The 16,854-nt window shown below is 44.4% G+C and overlaps 1 protein-coding gene across 1 annotated transcript in view; it reads left to right on the forward strand.

Moving 5' to 3' along the window:
- The window catches only part of dapk2a (death-associated protein kinase 2a), a 21,599-nt gene extending 5,232 nt beyond the window's left edge, over positions 1–16,367 (forward strand). The window contains exons 4-8 of the mRNA XM_039000435.1: positions 6,007–6,136; positions 7,036–7,111; positions 8,141–8,293; positions 10,728–10,773; positions 15,675–16,367. Coding sequence (XP_038856363.1) covers positions 6,007–6,136; positions 7,036–7,111; positions 8,141–8,293; positions 10,728–10,773; positions 15,675–16,367 — 1,098 coding nt within the window. The remainder of the gene's footprint in view (positions 1–6,006; positions 6,137–7,035; positions 7,112–8,140; positions 8,294–10,727; positions 10,774–15,674) is intronic.
- The last annotated feature ends 487 nt before the right edge of the window (positions 16,368–16,854 follow it).

A 16,854-nucleotide genomic window follows, 5' to 3' on the forward strand; every position in this document is an offset into this window, starting at 1 on the left:
TGGTGCCATCCTCACAACACGCTGGTCCTCCTCTCTAATGAACGCTGGTCCTCCTCTCTAATGAACGATAACTACCATGGTGCCGTCCTCACAACACGCTGGTCCTCCTCTCTAATGAACGATAATTACCATGGTGCCATCCTCACAACACGCTGGTCCTCCTCTCTAATGAACGATAACTACCATGGTGCCGTCCTCACAACACGCTGGTCCTCCTCTCTAATGAACGATAATTACCATGGTGCCATCCTCACAACACGCTGGTCCTCCTCTCTAATGAACGATAACTACCATGGTGCCGTCCTCACAACACGCTGGTCCTCCTCTCTAATGAACGATAACTACCATGGTGCCATCCTCACAACACGCTGGTCCTCCTCTCTAATGAACGATAACTACCATGGTGCCATCCTCACAACACGCTGGTCCTCCTCTCTAATGAACGATAACTACCATGGTGCCATCCTCACAACACGCTGGTCCTCCTCTCTAATGAACGATAACTACCATGGTGCCATCCTCACAACACGCTGGTCCTCCTCTCTAATGAACGATAACTACCATGGTACCATCCTCACAACACGCTGGTCCTCCTCTCTAATGAACGATAACTACCATGGTGCCATCCTCACAACACGCTGGTCCTCCTCTCTAATGAACGATAACTACCATGGTGCCATCCTCACAACACGCTGGTCCTCCTCTCTAATGAACGATAACTACCATGGTGCCATCCTCACAACACGCTGGTCCTCCTCTCTAATGAACGATAACTACCGTGGTGCCATCCTCACAACACACTGGTCCTCCTCTCTAATGAACGATAACTACCATGGTACCATCCTCACAACACGCTGGTCCTCCTCTCTAATGAACGATAACTACCATGGTGCCATCCTCACAACACACTGGTCCTCCTCTCTAATGAACGATAACTACCATGGTACCATCCTCACAACACACTGGTCCTCCTCTCTAATGAACGATAACTACCATGGTGCCATCCTCACAACACACTGGTCCTCCTCTCTAATGAACAATAACTACCATGGTGCCATCCTCACAACACGCTGGTCCTCCTCTCTAATGAACGCTGGTCCTCCTCTCTAATGAACGCTGGTCCTCCTCTCTAATGAACGCTGGTCCTCCTCTCTAATGAACGCTGGTCCTCCTCTCTAATGAACGCTGGTCCTCCTCTCTAATGAACGCTGGTCCTCCTCTCTAATGAACGATAACTACCATGGTGCCATCCTCACAACACGCTGGTCCTCCTCTCTAATGAACGATAACTACCACGGTGCCATCCTCACAACACGCTGGTCCTCCTCTCTAATGAACGATAACTACCATGGTACCATCCTCACAACACGCTGGTCCTCCTCTCTAATGAACGATAACTACCATGGTGCCATCCTCACAACACGCTGGTCCTCCTCTCTAATGAACGATAACTACCATGGTGCCATCCTCACAACACGCTGGTCCTCCTCTCTAATGAACGCTGGTCCTCCTCTCTAATGAACGCTGGTCCTCCTCTCTAATGAACGCTGGTCCTCCTCTCTAGTGAACGATAACTACAGGGCTATAATAAAAGGAAGTTGCAGAATAGAGCGCTCTATTGCCACGGCCTGCACAGATCAGAGACACAGAGAAAGATCTATAGACTGCTGTACAAAGATGAGAGATATATAGCAAGATGTTTAGACTGCTGTACGAAGATGAGAGATAAACTCAGCAAAAAAAAGAAACGTCCTCTCACTGTCAACTGCTTTATTTTCAGCAAACTTAACATGTGTAAATATTTGTATGAATATAACAAGATTCAACAACTGAGACATAAACTGAACAAGTTCCACAGACATGTGACTAACAGAAATGGAATAATGTGTCCCTGAACAAAGGGGGGGGGGGGGGTAAAAATCTAAAGTAACAGTCAGTATCTGGTGTGGCCACCAGCTGCATTAAGTACTGCAGTGCACCTCCTCCTCATGGACTGCACCAGATTTGCCAGTTCTTGCTGTGAGATGTTACCCAACTCTTCCATCAAGGCACCTGCAAGTTCCCGGACATTTCTGGTGGGAATGGCCCTAGCCCTAGCCCTCACCCTCTGATCCAACAGGTCAATGGGATTGAGATCCGGGCTCTTCGCTGGCCATGGCAGAACACTGACATTCCTGTCTTGCAGGAAATCATGCACAGAATGAGCAGTATGGCATTGTCATGCTGGAGGGTCATGTCAGGATGAGCCTGCAGGAAGGGTATCACATGAGGGAGGAGGATGTCTTCCCTGTAACGCACAGCATTGAGATTGCCTGCAATGACAACAAGCTCAGTCCGATGATGCTGTGACACACCGCCCCAGACCATGACGGACGTCTCACAGTACGGACATTGCAATGTATTGCCCTGGCCACATCTGCAGTTCTCATGCCTCCTTGCAGCATGCCTTAGGCACGTTCACACAGATGAGCAGGGACCCTGGGCATCTTTCTTTTGGTGTTTTTCAGAGTCAGTAGAAAGGCCTCTTTAGTGTTCTAAGTTTTCATAACTGTGACCTTAATTGCCTACCGTCTGTAAGCTGTTAGTGTCTTAACGACCGTTCCACAGGTGCATGTTCGTTAATTGTTTATGGTTCATTGAACAAGCATGGGAAACAGTGTTTAAACCCTTTACAATGAAGATCTGTGAAGTTATTTGGATTTTTACGAATTATCTTTGAAAGACAGAGTCCTGAAAAAGGGACGTTTCTTTTTTTGCTGAGTTTATATAGAAAGATGTATAGACTGCCGTACAAAGATGAGATATATATATAGAAAGATCTATAAACTGCTGTACAAAGATGAGATACATATAGAAAGATCTATAAACTGCTGTACAAAGATGAGATACATATAGAAAGATCTATAAACTGCTGTACAAAGATGAGATACATATAGAAAGATCTATAAACTGCTGTACAAAGATGAGATACATATAGAAAGATCTATAAACTGCTGTACAAAGATGAGATACATATAGAAAGATCTATAAACTGCTGTACAAAGATGAGATACATATAGAAAGATCTATAAACTGCTGTACAAAGATGAGATACATATAGAAAGATGTATAGACTGCTGTACAAAGATGATATATATATAGAAAGATGTATAAACTGCTGTACAAAGATGAGAGATATATAGAAAGATGTATAGACTGCTGTACAAAGATGAGAGATATATAGAAAGATGTTTAGACTGCTGTACAAAGATGAGATACATATAGAAAGATCTATAAACTGCTGTACAAAGATGAGATATATATAGAAAGATGTATAAACTGCTGTACAAAGATGAGAGATATATAGAAAGATGTATAAACTGCTGTACAAAGATGAGATATATAGAAAGATGTATAGACTGCTGTACAAAGATGATATATATATAGAAAGATGTATAAACTGCTGTACAAAGATGAGAGATATATAGAAAGATGTTTAGACTGCTGTACAAAGATGAGAGATATATAGAAAGATTTATAAACTGCTGTACAAAGATGAGATATATATAGAAAGATGTATAAACTGCTGTACAAAGATGAGAGATATATAGAAAGATGTATAGACTGCTGTACAAAGTGAAGCTGAAATATACAACTGTTTAGAGAAGTATAGTCAAATTGGTAACACTTTAGACTGCAGGTACTGTATAATGCATTATGGTCGTGACATGAGCTTGTTTAAATGAGGGCTGGACTGCTGAAATCTGTACTGCTGAGAGCTTCATACTGTAAATCCCATTAATAAGAGACACACTTGGGGGGTGCAGCTCACAGCACTTTACCTCAGATAGAGAGGGGGGGAGAGAGGGGGGGGAGAGAGAGAGAGAAAGTGCTGTGTCAGGTATGGGAAAAGCGTTCAATAAGGGTGCAGTCCTTCCCGGCGTTGACAGAGAGGCTGTGGTCTCACCACAGGAAGAATGGGGGAGGGGGGGACGGGAGGGAGGGGGAGACGGGAGAGGGAGGAGGAGACGATAGAGACAGGGGAGAGGGAGGAGGAGACGATAGAGACAGGGGAGAGGGAGGAGGAGACGATAGAGACAGGGGAGAGGGAGGAGGAGACGAAAGAGACAGGGGAGGGAGAGACGAAAGAGACGGGAGAGGGAAGGGGAGACGAAAGAGACCGGAGAGAGGGAGAGACGAAAGAGACGGGAGAGGGAAGGGGAGACGAAAGAGACGGGAGAGGGAAGGGGAGACGAAAGAGACGGGAGGGAGAGACGAAAGAGACGGGAGAGGGAGAGACGAAAGATACGGGAGAGGGAAGGGGAGACGAAAAAGACAGGGGAGGGAGAGACGAAAGAGACAGGGAGAGGGAAGGGGAGACGAAAGAGACAGGGGAGAGGGAGACGAAAGAGACAGGGGAGGGAGAGACGAAAGAGACGGGAGGAGACGAAAGAGACAGGGGAGGGAGAGACGAAAGATACGGGAGAGGGAAGGGGAGACGAAAGAGACGGGAGAGGGAGAGATGAAAGAGACGGGAGAGGGAAGGGGAGACGAAAGAGACGGGAGAGGAAGAGACGAAAGAGACGGGAGAGGGAAGGGGAGACGAAAGGGACAGGGGAGGGAGAGACGAAAGAGACAGGGGAGGGAGAGGGAGAGCAGAGGGGTGACATTTGGGATGCAGACTGAGGTAAATATGAAGTCCAGGGGTACATAGGAAGTCTCCTTTACACCACAGCTGGCTGGCAATGTCAAAGTCAGGAACACAGTACGGTCACGGTGATAGAAGGTCGGAGGGCAACATGTTTGACCTTCTGGGTGTGTTTAAACGGTGTCACCCAGATGCAGGAAACAGGAGGAGAGGAGAAGCCCTGCAGAAGATGACAGGACGTCCATTTAATAAGGCTGGACTCTTTCAACACCTGCTTAAGCCCTCTGACAGTGAACTTCTTACATCCACGTTGGGTTGACAGGGTTTATCTGACGTTGGGTTCATCTGACGTTGGGTTTGACAGGGTTTATCTGACGTTGGGTTGACAGGGTTTATATGACGTTGGGTTGACAGGGTTTATCTGACGTTGGGTTGACAGGGTTCATCTGACGTTGGGTTTAACATGGTTTATCTGACGTTGGGTTTGACAGGGTTTATCTGACGTTGGGTTTGACAGGGTTTATCTGACGTTGGGTTGACAGGGTTCATCTGACGTTGGGTTGACAGGGTTCATCTGACGTTGGGTTGACAGGGTTCATCTGACGTTGGGTTGACAGGGTTCATCTGACGTTGGGTTGACAGGGTTCATCTGACGTTGGGTTTAACATGGTTTATCTGACGTTGGGTTGACAGGGTTTATCTGACGTTGGGTTGACAGGGTTCATCTGACGTTGGGTTGACAGGGTTCATCTGACGTTGGGTTGACAGGGTTTATCTGACGTTGGGTTTGACAGGGTTCATCTGACGTTGGGTTGACAGGGTTCATCTGACGTTGGGTTGACAGGGTTCATCTGACGTTGGGTTGACAGGGTTCATCTGACGTTGGGTTGACAGGGTTTATCTGACGTTGGGTTGACAGGGTTCATCTGACGTTGGGTTGACAGGGTTTATCTGACGTTGGGTTGACAGGGTTCATATGACGTTGGGTTGACAGGGTTTATCTGACGTTGGGTTTGACAGGGTTTATCTGACGTTGGGTTGACAGGGTTCATCTGACGTTGGGTTGACAGGGTTCATATGACGTTGGGTTGACAGGGTTTATCTGACGTTGGGTTTGACAGGGTTTATCTGACGTTGGGTTGACAGGGTTCATCTGACGTTGGGTTGACAGGGTTCATCTGACGTTGGGTTGACAGGGTTCATATGACGTTGGGTTTGACAGGGTTTATCTGACGTTGGGTTTGATAGGGGTTGATCATTATTTTCTGATCATTTTGAACCTTAGGAGACAGGACTGCAACAGGGCCAGTATACTCATGCACACTAATGATCAGAAACGCTCTCTCAGTAAATCAGTTCACTCTCTTTCTGTTTTCCAGCCTGAAAACATCATGCTGTTGGATAAGAACGTGCCATTGCCAAGGATCAAACTAATCGATTTCGGACTCGCTCACAAAATCGAGGCGGGGGCAGAGTTTAAAAACATTTTTGGGACTCCTGAATTTGTGGGTAAGATTTCAGTCTTGAGACTGGCTCACATAAACATGCCATAACTAGACTACTACACATGAATATGAATTACTACATTATCAATGTCAAATCAAATCAAATGTTATTTGTCAAATACGCCGAATACAACAGGTGTAGTAGACCTTACAGTGAAATGCTGAATACAACAGGTGTAGTAGACCTCACAGTGAAATGCTGAATACAACAGGTGTAGTAGACCTCACAGTGAAATGCTGAATACAACAGGTGTAGTAGACCTTACAGTGAAATGCTGAATACAACAGGTGTAGTAGACCTTACAGTGAAATGCTGAATACAACAGGTGTAGTAGACCTCACAGTGAAATGCTGAATACAACAGGTGTAGTAGACCTTACAGTGAAATGCTGAATACAACAGGTGTAGTAGACCTCACAGTGAAATGTTTACTTACAAGCCCTTAACCAACAAGAAATAGTTCAAGAAATAGAGTTAAGATATTTACTCAATAAACTAAAGTGAAAAATACAATAAAATTTTAAAAAAGTAACACAATAAAATAACAATACCGAGGCTATATACTGACGTGAGTGATACAGGGCTGTAATAGTTTAGGCAGGTTACCTTCACAGGGACTATGGTGGTCTGCTTGACCCATGTACAGTTCCAGTCTAAAGGTTGGACACACCGACTCATTCAAGGGTTTTCCTTTATTTTTTACAATTTTCTACATTGTAGAATAATAGTGAAGACATCAAAACTATGAATTAACACGTGTGAAATCATTTAGTAACCAAAAAAGTGTTTAAAAAAAAAATCCTAATATTTTTTATATTTTAGATTCTTCAAAGTAGCTACCCTTTGCCTTGATTACAGCTTTGTAGACTCTTGGCATTCTCTCAACCAGCTCGTCTGTTTCAGCCCCAGAGATAGTGAACTACGAACCACTGGGACTGGAGGCAGATATGTGGAGTATAGGAGTCATCACCTACATCCTGTGAGTTTAGGTTCATCACGACATTAAGCATGAACCACACTGTACATGAACCCTTCTTAGGGAGTTTAACACGACATTAAACATGAACCACACTGTACATGAACCCTTCTTAGGGAGTTACAACACGACATTAAACATGAACCACCCTGTACATGAACCCTTCTTAGGGAGTTCAACACGACATTAAACATGAACCACCCTGTACATGAACCCTTCTTAGGGAGGTTAACACGACATTAAACATGAACCACCCTGTACATGAACCCTTCTTAGGGAGGTTAACACGACATTAAACATGAACCACACTGTACATGAACCCTTCTTAGGGAGTTCAACACGACATTAAACATGAACCACCCTGTACATGAACCCTTCTTAGGGAGGTTAACACGACATTAAACATGAACCACCCTGTACATGAACCCTTCTTAGGGAGTTCAACACGACATTAAACATGAACCACCCTGTACATGAACCCTTCTTAGGGAGTTTAACACGACATTAAGCATGTTTTAACATCACGGTACACAACAGACATAAATGAAACATACATGTAACTGTAAGGGGTGCGTAACTGGTGGCAGGGAAGTCAGACGCAGGAGAGCAGAACTTGGTAAATAGCCGGAGCAGTTTAATAGTAAAACCAACGGCATGAGAAAATACAAAATATGGGCACAATAACCCGACGCGCACCAGTCAAACATAATGTGCACAAGCACTTACAATAAACAATACCACACAAAGACATGGGGGGAACAGAGGGTTAAATACACAACATTTAATGAGGGAATGAAAACCAGGTGTGTGGGAAAACAAGACAAAACAAATGGAAAATGAACAATGGATCGGCGATGGCTAGAAGACCGGCGATGGCTAGAAGACCGGCGACGTCGACCGCCGAACACCGCCCGAACAAGGAGAGGCATCGACATCGGCAGAAGTCGTGACAGTAACAGGGATGGTGTAGGTGAATACATACAATGTTCCTAACGCTCCTCCTGTTCTGGCCTTGTTGTTGTTGTGTTCCAGGCTGAGTGGAGCGTCTCCCTTCCTGGGAGAGACTAAACAGGACACGCTGGCCAACATCTCAGCCATGAACTACGAGTTTGACGAGGAGTTCTTCTGTAGAACCAGTGAACTGGCCAAAAGCTTCATACGGCAGCTACTGGAGAGGGACAAGATGTGAGTTGGAGGGGTCAGAGGTCAGAGTTGATGTGGAGAGCGATAACCGGTTAGGAGTGAGTTTGACGAGGACTTCTTCTGCAGAACCAGCAAGCTGGCTAATATGACAGCTGAGGAGGGGTCAGGGGTTAGGAGTCAGGGTCAGCTGGCTAATATGACAACTACTGGAGAGAGACAAGATGTAAGGAGGGGTTAGAGGTCAGGGGTTAGGGGTCAGGGTCAGCTGGCTAATAACTTCATATGACAGCTACTGGAGAGAGACAAGATGTAAGGAGGGATTAGAGGTCAGGGGTTAGGGGTCAGGGTCAGCTGGCTAATAACTTCATATAACAACTACTGGAGAGAGACTAGTTTTGAACCTGTGCCAAAATACTGTTAGACCAATAAGCTAAAGCCTAGACAATATCTATATCTACAGTGGGGCAAAAAAGTATTTAGTCAGCCACCAATTGTGCAAGTTCTCCCACTTAAAAAGATGAGAGAGGCCTGTAATTTTCATCATAGGCACACTTCAACTATGACAGACTAAATGAGAAAACAAAATCCATAAAATCACATTGTAGGATTTTTTATGAATTTATTTGCAAATTATGGTGGAAAATAAGTATTATATTTATATATATCTATAAAATATCTAACACTAGTCTTCCTGGCTCAGGGAAGGCAAATGATGTATTGTGTTTCTACATCACATTGTAGAACAGCTGTATAGAAAAATGTGATGCTACATATTTACACACTTTTGAGACCATGCGGTTTGTTTACGTCACTCTGCATGACTCTACACGGTACACACTCTCTTGATGACAGTAACGCTGAATGATCTGTGTACAAGGTCAAAACAGACGACACTGTCACAGTCTAAAATCAAGTTCCTTACATCCTCTTGTTCTGTCTGGTCCCCCTTGTTAAATAAATATTTTTTCTCCTCCATCTACACACAATACCCCATAATGACATCACAATACCCCATAATGATATCACAATACCCCATAATGACATCACAATACCCCATAATGACAAAGTGAAAACAGGTTTTTGTAATTTACATAAGCATTCAGACCCCTATGAGGCTCAAAATTGATCTCAGGTGCATCCTGTTACCATTGATTACCCTTGAGATGTTTCTACAACTTGATTTGAGTCCACCTGTGGTAAATTCAATTGATTGGACATGATTTGGAAAGGCACACACCTGTCTATATAAGGTCCCACAGTTGACAGTGCATGTCAGAACAAAAACCAAGCAATGAGGTCGAAGAAATTGTCCGTGGAGCTCTGAGACAGGATTGTGTCGAGGCACAGATCTGGGGAAGGACACCAAAATAATTCTGCAGCATTGAAGGTCCCCAAGAACAGAGTGGCCTCCATCATTCTTAAATGGAAGAAGTTTGGAACCACCAAGACTCTTCCTTAGAGCTGGCCGCCCGGCCAAACTGAGCAATCGGGGGACAAGGGCCTTGTTCATGGAGGTGACCAAGAACCCAATGGTCACTCTGACAGAGCTCCAGAGTTCCTCTGTGGAGATGGGAGAATCTTCCAGAAGGACAACCATCTCTGCAGCACTCCACCAATCAGGCCTTTATAGTAGTGGCCAGACGGAAGCACATGACAGTCCGCTTGGTGTTTGCCAAAAGGCACATAAGACTCTCAGACCATGAGAAACAAGATTCTCTGGTCTGATGAAACCAAGATTGAACTCTGAATGCTAAGCGTCACGTCTGGAAGAAACCTGGCACAATCCCTCGGTGAAGCATGGTGGTGGCAGCATCATGCTGTGGGGATGTTTTTCAGTGGCAGGGACTGGAAGACTAGTCAGGATTGAGGGAAAGATGAACAGAGCAAAGTACAGAGCGATCCCTGATGAAAACCTGCTCCAGGTTTTCCAGAGCACTCCAGAGTGCTTTGGACCTCAGACTGGGGCGAAGGTTCACCTTTCAACAGGACAATGACTATAAGCACACAGCCAAGACAATGCAAGAGTGGCTTCGGGACAAGTCTCTGAATGTCCTTGACTGGCCCAGTCAGACCCCGGACTTGAACCCGATTGAACATCTCTGGAGAGACCTGAAAATAGCTGTGCAGCAACGCTCCCCATCCAACCTGACAGAGCTTGAGAGGCTCTGCAGAGAAGAATGGGAGAAACTCTCCAAACGCAGGTGTGCCAAACTTGTAGCGTCATACCCAAGAAGACTCAAGGTTGTAACCGCTGCCAAAGGTGCTTCAACAAAGTACTGAGTAAAGGGTCCGAATACTTATGTAAAATGAGATATGTCAACCTTAAACTTTTTTCATTATGGGGTATTGTGTGTAGATTGATGAGGGGGGGGACGATTTAATTCATGTTAGAATAAGGCTGTAACATAACAAAATGTGGAAAAGTCAAGAGGTCTGAATACTTTCCTATTGCAGTGTAAACATGTTTGTCTTCCAGGAAGAGATTAACTATTCAAGACGCCCTCAACCATCCCTGGATCAAGGTATTTCACTGTCACATGAAAACAGCGTGCTATCACGATTGACAGGTTGATGTCAAGACATGCATGTCGTTTTCTATTGTGACATAACTTGTCTCGAGGCTTCTTCCTGTATTTTATAGTTTGCATAACCGCCTCCTAATTAGACTGTGACGTGTACTGTTCAGGCAGAAAAGGGATTTGTTCCTTGTTTGCTCGGTTTTTACTTACTTGGTTTCTGACCATGTAATGCATGTTAAGCTGTTATGGACTGCACCCCCGTCAGACAATGTAAAATATATAGTGGCCTGGACTGCACCTTCCACTCAGACAATGTAAAATATATAATGGCCTGGACTGGACCTTCACTCAGACAATGTAAAATATATTGTAACGGCAGTCTACTTCGTCCTCCTCCTCCTCAGATGAGGAGAGGCGAGAAGGATCAGAGGACCAATGTGCAGCGTGGTAATTTGACATAATGAATTTAATGGACAAAACAAAAACACTATACAAAAGAACATACCGTCACAGTCCTAGCTGGTGCAGACCACAGAGACAGGAAACAACCACCCACAATCCCCCACACAAAACAAGCCACCTATATATGATTCTCAATCAGGGACAACGATTGACAGCTGTCTCTGATTGAGAACCATATCAGGCTGAACATAGAAACAGACGAACTAGACACACAACATAGAATTCCCACCCAGCTCACGTCCTGACCAACACTAAACAAGCAAAACACATAAGAACTCTGGTCAGGACGTTACATATATAATGGCCTGGACTGCACCTTCCACTCAGACAATGTAAACTATATAGTGGCCTGGACTGCACCTTCCACTCAGACAATGTAAAATATATAATGGCCTGGACTGCACCTTCCACTCAGACAATATAAAATATATAATGGCCTGGACTGGACCTTCACTCAGACAATGTAAAATATATAATGGCCTGGACTACACCTCCCACTCAGACAATGTCAAATATATAGTGGCCTGGACTGCACCTTCCACTCAGACAATGTAAAATATATAATGGCCTGGACTGGACCTTCCACTCAGACAATGTAAAATGTATAGTGGCCTGGACTGGACCTTCCACTCAGACAATGTAAAATATATAGTGGCCTGGACTGCACCTTCCACTCAGACAATGTAAAATATATGGTGGCCTGGACTCCACCTTCCACTCAGACAATGTAAAATATATAGTGGCCTGGACTGCACCTTCCACTCAGACAATGTAAAATATATAGTGGCCTGGACTGCACCTTCCACTCAGACATTGTAAACTATATAGTGGCCTGGCTAGTCAGATAGAGGGAGCTCTAGTCTGTTAGTTTGAATCAGATGAGTTTTTCCTGATAATGTTTGTCCTGCCATGTTTGTGACTCTTAACTTAAATGTGCAACCAGTTGACAAATGAGCTTGACGTTTGGTGATGGAAAGAATCAAAAGAAGATGAATAACTAACCATCTCACCTGGAGTGTTGTCTGTTGGGTAATATATAACTAACCATGTCACCTGGAGTGTTGCCTGTTGGGTAATATATAACTAACCACGTCACCTGGAGTGTTGCCTGTTGGGTAATATATAACTAACCATGTCACCTGGAGTGTTGCCTGTTGGGTAATATATAACTAAACATGTCACCTGGAGTGTTGTCTGTTGGGTAATATATAACTAACCATGTCACCTGGAGTGTTGTCTGCTGGGTAATATATAACTAACCATGTCACCTGGAGTGTTGCCTGTTGGGTAATATATAACTAACCATGTCACCTGGAATGTTGTCTGTTGGGTAATATATAACTAACCATGTCACCTGGAGTGTTGTCTGCTGGGTAATATATAACTAACCATGTCACCTGGAGTGTTGCCTGTTGGGTAATATATAACTAAACATGTCACCTGGAGTGTTGTCTGTTGGGTAATATATAACTAACCATGTCACCTGGAGTGTTGTCTGCTGGGTAATATATAACTAACTATGTCACCTGGAGTGTTGTCTGTTGGGTAATATATAACTAACCATGTCACCTGGAGTGTTGCCTGTTGGGTAATATATAACTAACCATGTCACCTGGAGTGTTGTCTGCTGGGTAATATAACTAACCATGTCACCTGGAGTGTTGTCTGTTGGGTAATATATAACTAACCATGTCACATGGAGTGTTGTCTGTTGGGTAATATATAACTAACCATGTCACCTGGAGTGTTGCCTGTTGGGTAATATATAACTAACCATGTCACCTGGAGTGTTGTCTGTTGGGTAATATATAACTAACCATGTCACCTGGAGTGTTGTCTGCTGGGTAATATATAACTAACCATGTCACCTGGAGTGTTGTCTGCTGGGTAATATATAACTAACCATGTCACCTGGAGTGTTGCCTGTTGGGTAATATATAACTAACCATGTCACCTGGAGTGTTGTCTATTGGGTAATATATAACTAACCATGTCACCTGGAGTGTTGTCTGTTGGGTAATATATAACTAACCATGTCACCTGGAGTGTTGCCTGTTGGGTAATATATAACTAACCATGTCACCTGGAGTGTTGCCTGTTGGGTAATATATAACTAACCATCTCACCTGGAGTGTTGTCTGCTGGGTAATATATAACTAACCATGTCACCTGGAGTGTTGTCTGTTGGGTAATATATAACTAACCATGTCACCTGGAGTGTTGCCTGTTGGGTAATATATAACTAACCATGTCACCTGGAGTGTTGCCTGTTGGGTAATATATAACTAACCATGTCACCTGGAGTGTTGTCTGTGGTTTGGTAATATATAACTAACCATGTCACCTGGAGTGTTGCCTGTTGGGTAATATATAACTAACCATGTCACCTGGAGTGTTGTCTGTGGTTTGGTAATATATAACTAACCATGTCACCTGGAGTGTTGCCTGTTGGGTAATATATAACTAACCATGTCACCTGGAGTGTTGCCTGTTGGGTAATATATAACTAACCATGTCACCTGGAGTGTTGTCTGTTGGGTAATATATAACTAACCATGTCACCTGGACTGTTGTCTGTTGGGTAATATATAACTAACCATGTCACCTAGAGTGTTGTCTGTTGGGTAATATATAACTAACCATGTCAGCTGGAGTGTTGCATGTTGGGTAATATATAACTAACCATGTCACCTGGAGTGTTGTCTGTTGGGTAATATATAACTAACCATGTCACCTGGAGTGTTGTCTGTTGGGTAATATATAACTAACCATGTCACCTGGAGTGTTGTCTGTTGGGTAATATATAACTAACCATGTCACCTGGAGTGTTGCCTGTTGGGTAATATATAACTAACCATGTCACCTGGAGTGTTGTCTGTTGGGTAATATATAACTAACCATGTCACCTGGAGTGTTGCCTGTTGGGTAATATATAACTAACCATGTCACCTGGAGTGTTGCCTGTTGGGTAATATATAACTAACCATGTCACCTGGAGTGTTGCCTGTTGGGTAATATATAACTAACCATGTCACCTGGAGTGTTGTCTGTTGGGTAATATATAACTAACCATGTCACCTGGAGTGTTGTCTGTTGGGTAATATATAACTAACCATGTCACCTGGAGTGTTGTCTGTTGGGTAATATATAACTAACCATGTCACCTGGAGTGTTGTCTGTTGGGTAATATATAACTAACCATGTCACCTGGAGTGTTGTCTGTTGGGTAATATATAACTAACCATGTCACCTGGAGTGTTGCCTGTTGGGTAATATATAACTAACCATGTCACCTGGAGTGTTGCCTGTTGGGTAATATATAACTAACCATGTCACCTGGAGTGTTGCCTGTTGGGTAATATATAACTAACCATGTCACCTGGAGTGTTGTCTGTTGGGTAATATATAACTAACCATGTCACCTGGAGTGTTGCCTGTTGGGTAATATATAACTAAACATGTCAGCTGGAGTGTTGCATGTTGGGTAATATATAACTAACCATGTCACCTGGAGTGTTGTCTGTGGTTTGGTAATATATAACTAACCATGCCACCTGGAGTGTTGCCTGTTGGGTAATATATAACTAACCATGTCACCTGGAGTGTTGTCTGTTGGGTAATATATAACTAACCATGTCACCTGGAGTGTTGTCTGTTGGGTAATATATAACTAACCATGTCACCTGGAGTGTTGTCTGTTGGGTAATATATAACTAACCATGTCACCTGGAGTGTTGCCTGTTGGGTAATATATAACTAACCATGTCACCTGGAGTGTTGTCTGCTGGGTAATATATAACTAACCATGTCACCTGGAGTGTTGTCTGTTGGGTAATATATAACTAACCATGTCACCTGGAGTGTTGCCTGTTGGGTAATATATAACTAACCATGTCACCTGGAGTGTTGTCTGTTGGGTAATATATAACTAACCATGTCACCTGGAGTGTTGTCTGTTGGGTAATATATAACTAACCATGTCACCTGGAGTGTTGCCTGTTGGGTAATATATAACTAACCATGTCACCTGGAGTGTTGTCTGCTGGGTAATATATAACTAACCATGTCACCTGGAGTGTTGTCTGTTGGGTAATATATAACTAACCATGTCACCTGGAGTGTTGCCTGTTGGGTAGTATATAACTAACCATGTCACCTGGAGTGTTGTCTGTTGGGTAATATATAACTAACCATGTCACCTGGAGTGTTGTCTGTTGGGTAATATATAACTAACCATGTCACCTGGAGTGTTGCATGCTGGGTAATATATAACTAACCATGTCACCTGGAGTGTTGCCTGTGGTTTGGTAATGGAGGCATCTCACCACTGGCTTATATTGCATTGCTGTACAGAACATCATCAATGCATGGCATGCAGTGCCAGTAAGTGACTTCCAGCTCAGTAACCCTCCGTCTATCGTCCTCATCTCTTGTGTCTGAAGTCTAATGAGTACAAGGACGAGACTCCCAGCACCAAGACGCCGGACCAAACCAAGACCCCCAAGAAGCGCGAGCGCCGCCAGCTGAAGACCAAACGTCTCAAGGAGTACACCATGAAGTCTCACTCCTCCATGCCCCCCAACAACACCTATGTGAACTTCGAACGCTTCGCCCAGGTAGTGGAGGACATCGGCCAGATGGAAGGCTCCTTCTCTAGGCTAGCCTCGACCCACGACTCCCTGCAGGAGGACATCGACGCCTTGGTCTCCGTCTACAACCACAAGGAGTCCTGGTACAAGGAGGAGAGCGAGGGGGTCCGTCACCAGCTGTCTCAGATCCGCTATGAGTTCCGTAAAGTGGAGGCGATGAAGAGAAGCCTGCAGGATGAGATGAAGGTGGTGGATGTTAGCGTCAGTGACGTCAGCGCCCGCTACCAGGAGAGGAAGAGCCGCTTTGACGCCCTGAGACAGGAGCTGAGCGATGACCTGAAGTGGGTTCAGGACGTGGTGGGGTCGTTAGGGGTCACGGACGGGGTCGGTGGGGTCGGAGGAGGGGGGTACCTCAACTGTAACTTCTCCACTGTGTTTAATAATGACGTGAATGAGGCACTGAAGGAAATGCTTAACAGAAGCTGTGGAGGAGATCTGCTGTCTGGGATCAGCCTGAACCTCACTGAGTCTGGACTGAAGAGATAGTAGAGTATAGTACAGTAGAGTATCAACCTGGACCTGACTGAGTCTGGGCAGTAGAGATAACAGCAGTTACAGTAGAGTATCAACCTGGACCTGACTGAGTCTGGACAGTAGAGATAACAGCAGTTACAGTAGAGTACCAACCTGGACCTGACTGAGTCTGGACAGTAGAGATAACAGCAGTTACAGTAGAGTATCAACCTGGACCTGACTGAGTCTGGACAGTAGAGATAACAGCAGTTACAGTAGAGTATCAACCTGGACCTGACTGAGTCTGGGCAGTAGAGATAACAGCAGTTACAGTAGAGTATCAACCTGGACCTGACTGAGTCTGGGCAGTAGAGATAACAGCAGTTACAATAGAGTATCAACCTGGATCTGACTGAGTCTGGACAGTAGAGATAACAGCAGTTACAGTAGAGTATCAACCTGGGCCTGACTGAGTCTGGACAGTAGAGATAACAGCAGTTACAGTAGAGTATCAACCTGG

The sequence above is a fragment of the Salvelinus namaycush genome, chromosome 1 (assembly GCF_016432855.1).
Source record: "Salvelinus namaycush isolate Seneca chromosome 1, SaNama_1.0, whole genome shotgun sequence".
In the NCBI taxonomy this organism is placed as follows: Eukaryota; Metazoa; Chordata; class Actinopteri; order Salmoniformes; family Salmonidae; genus Salvelinus; species Salvelinus namaycush.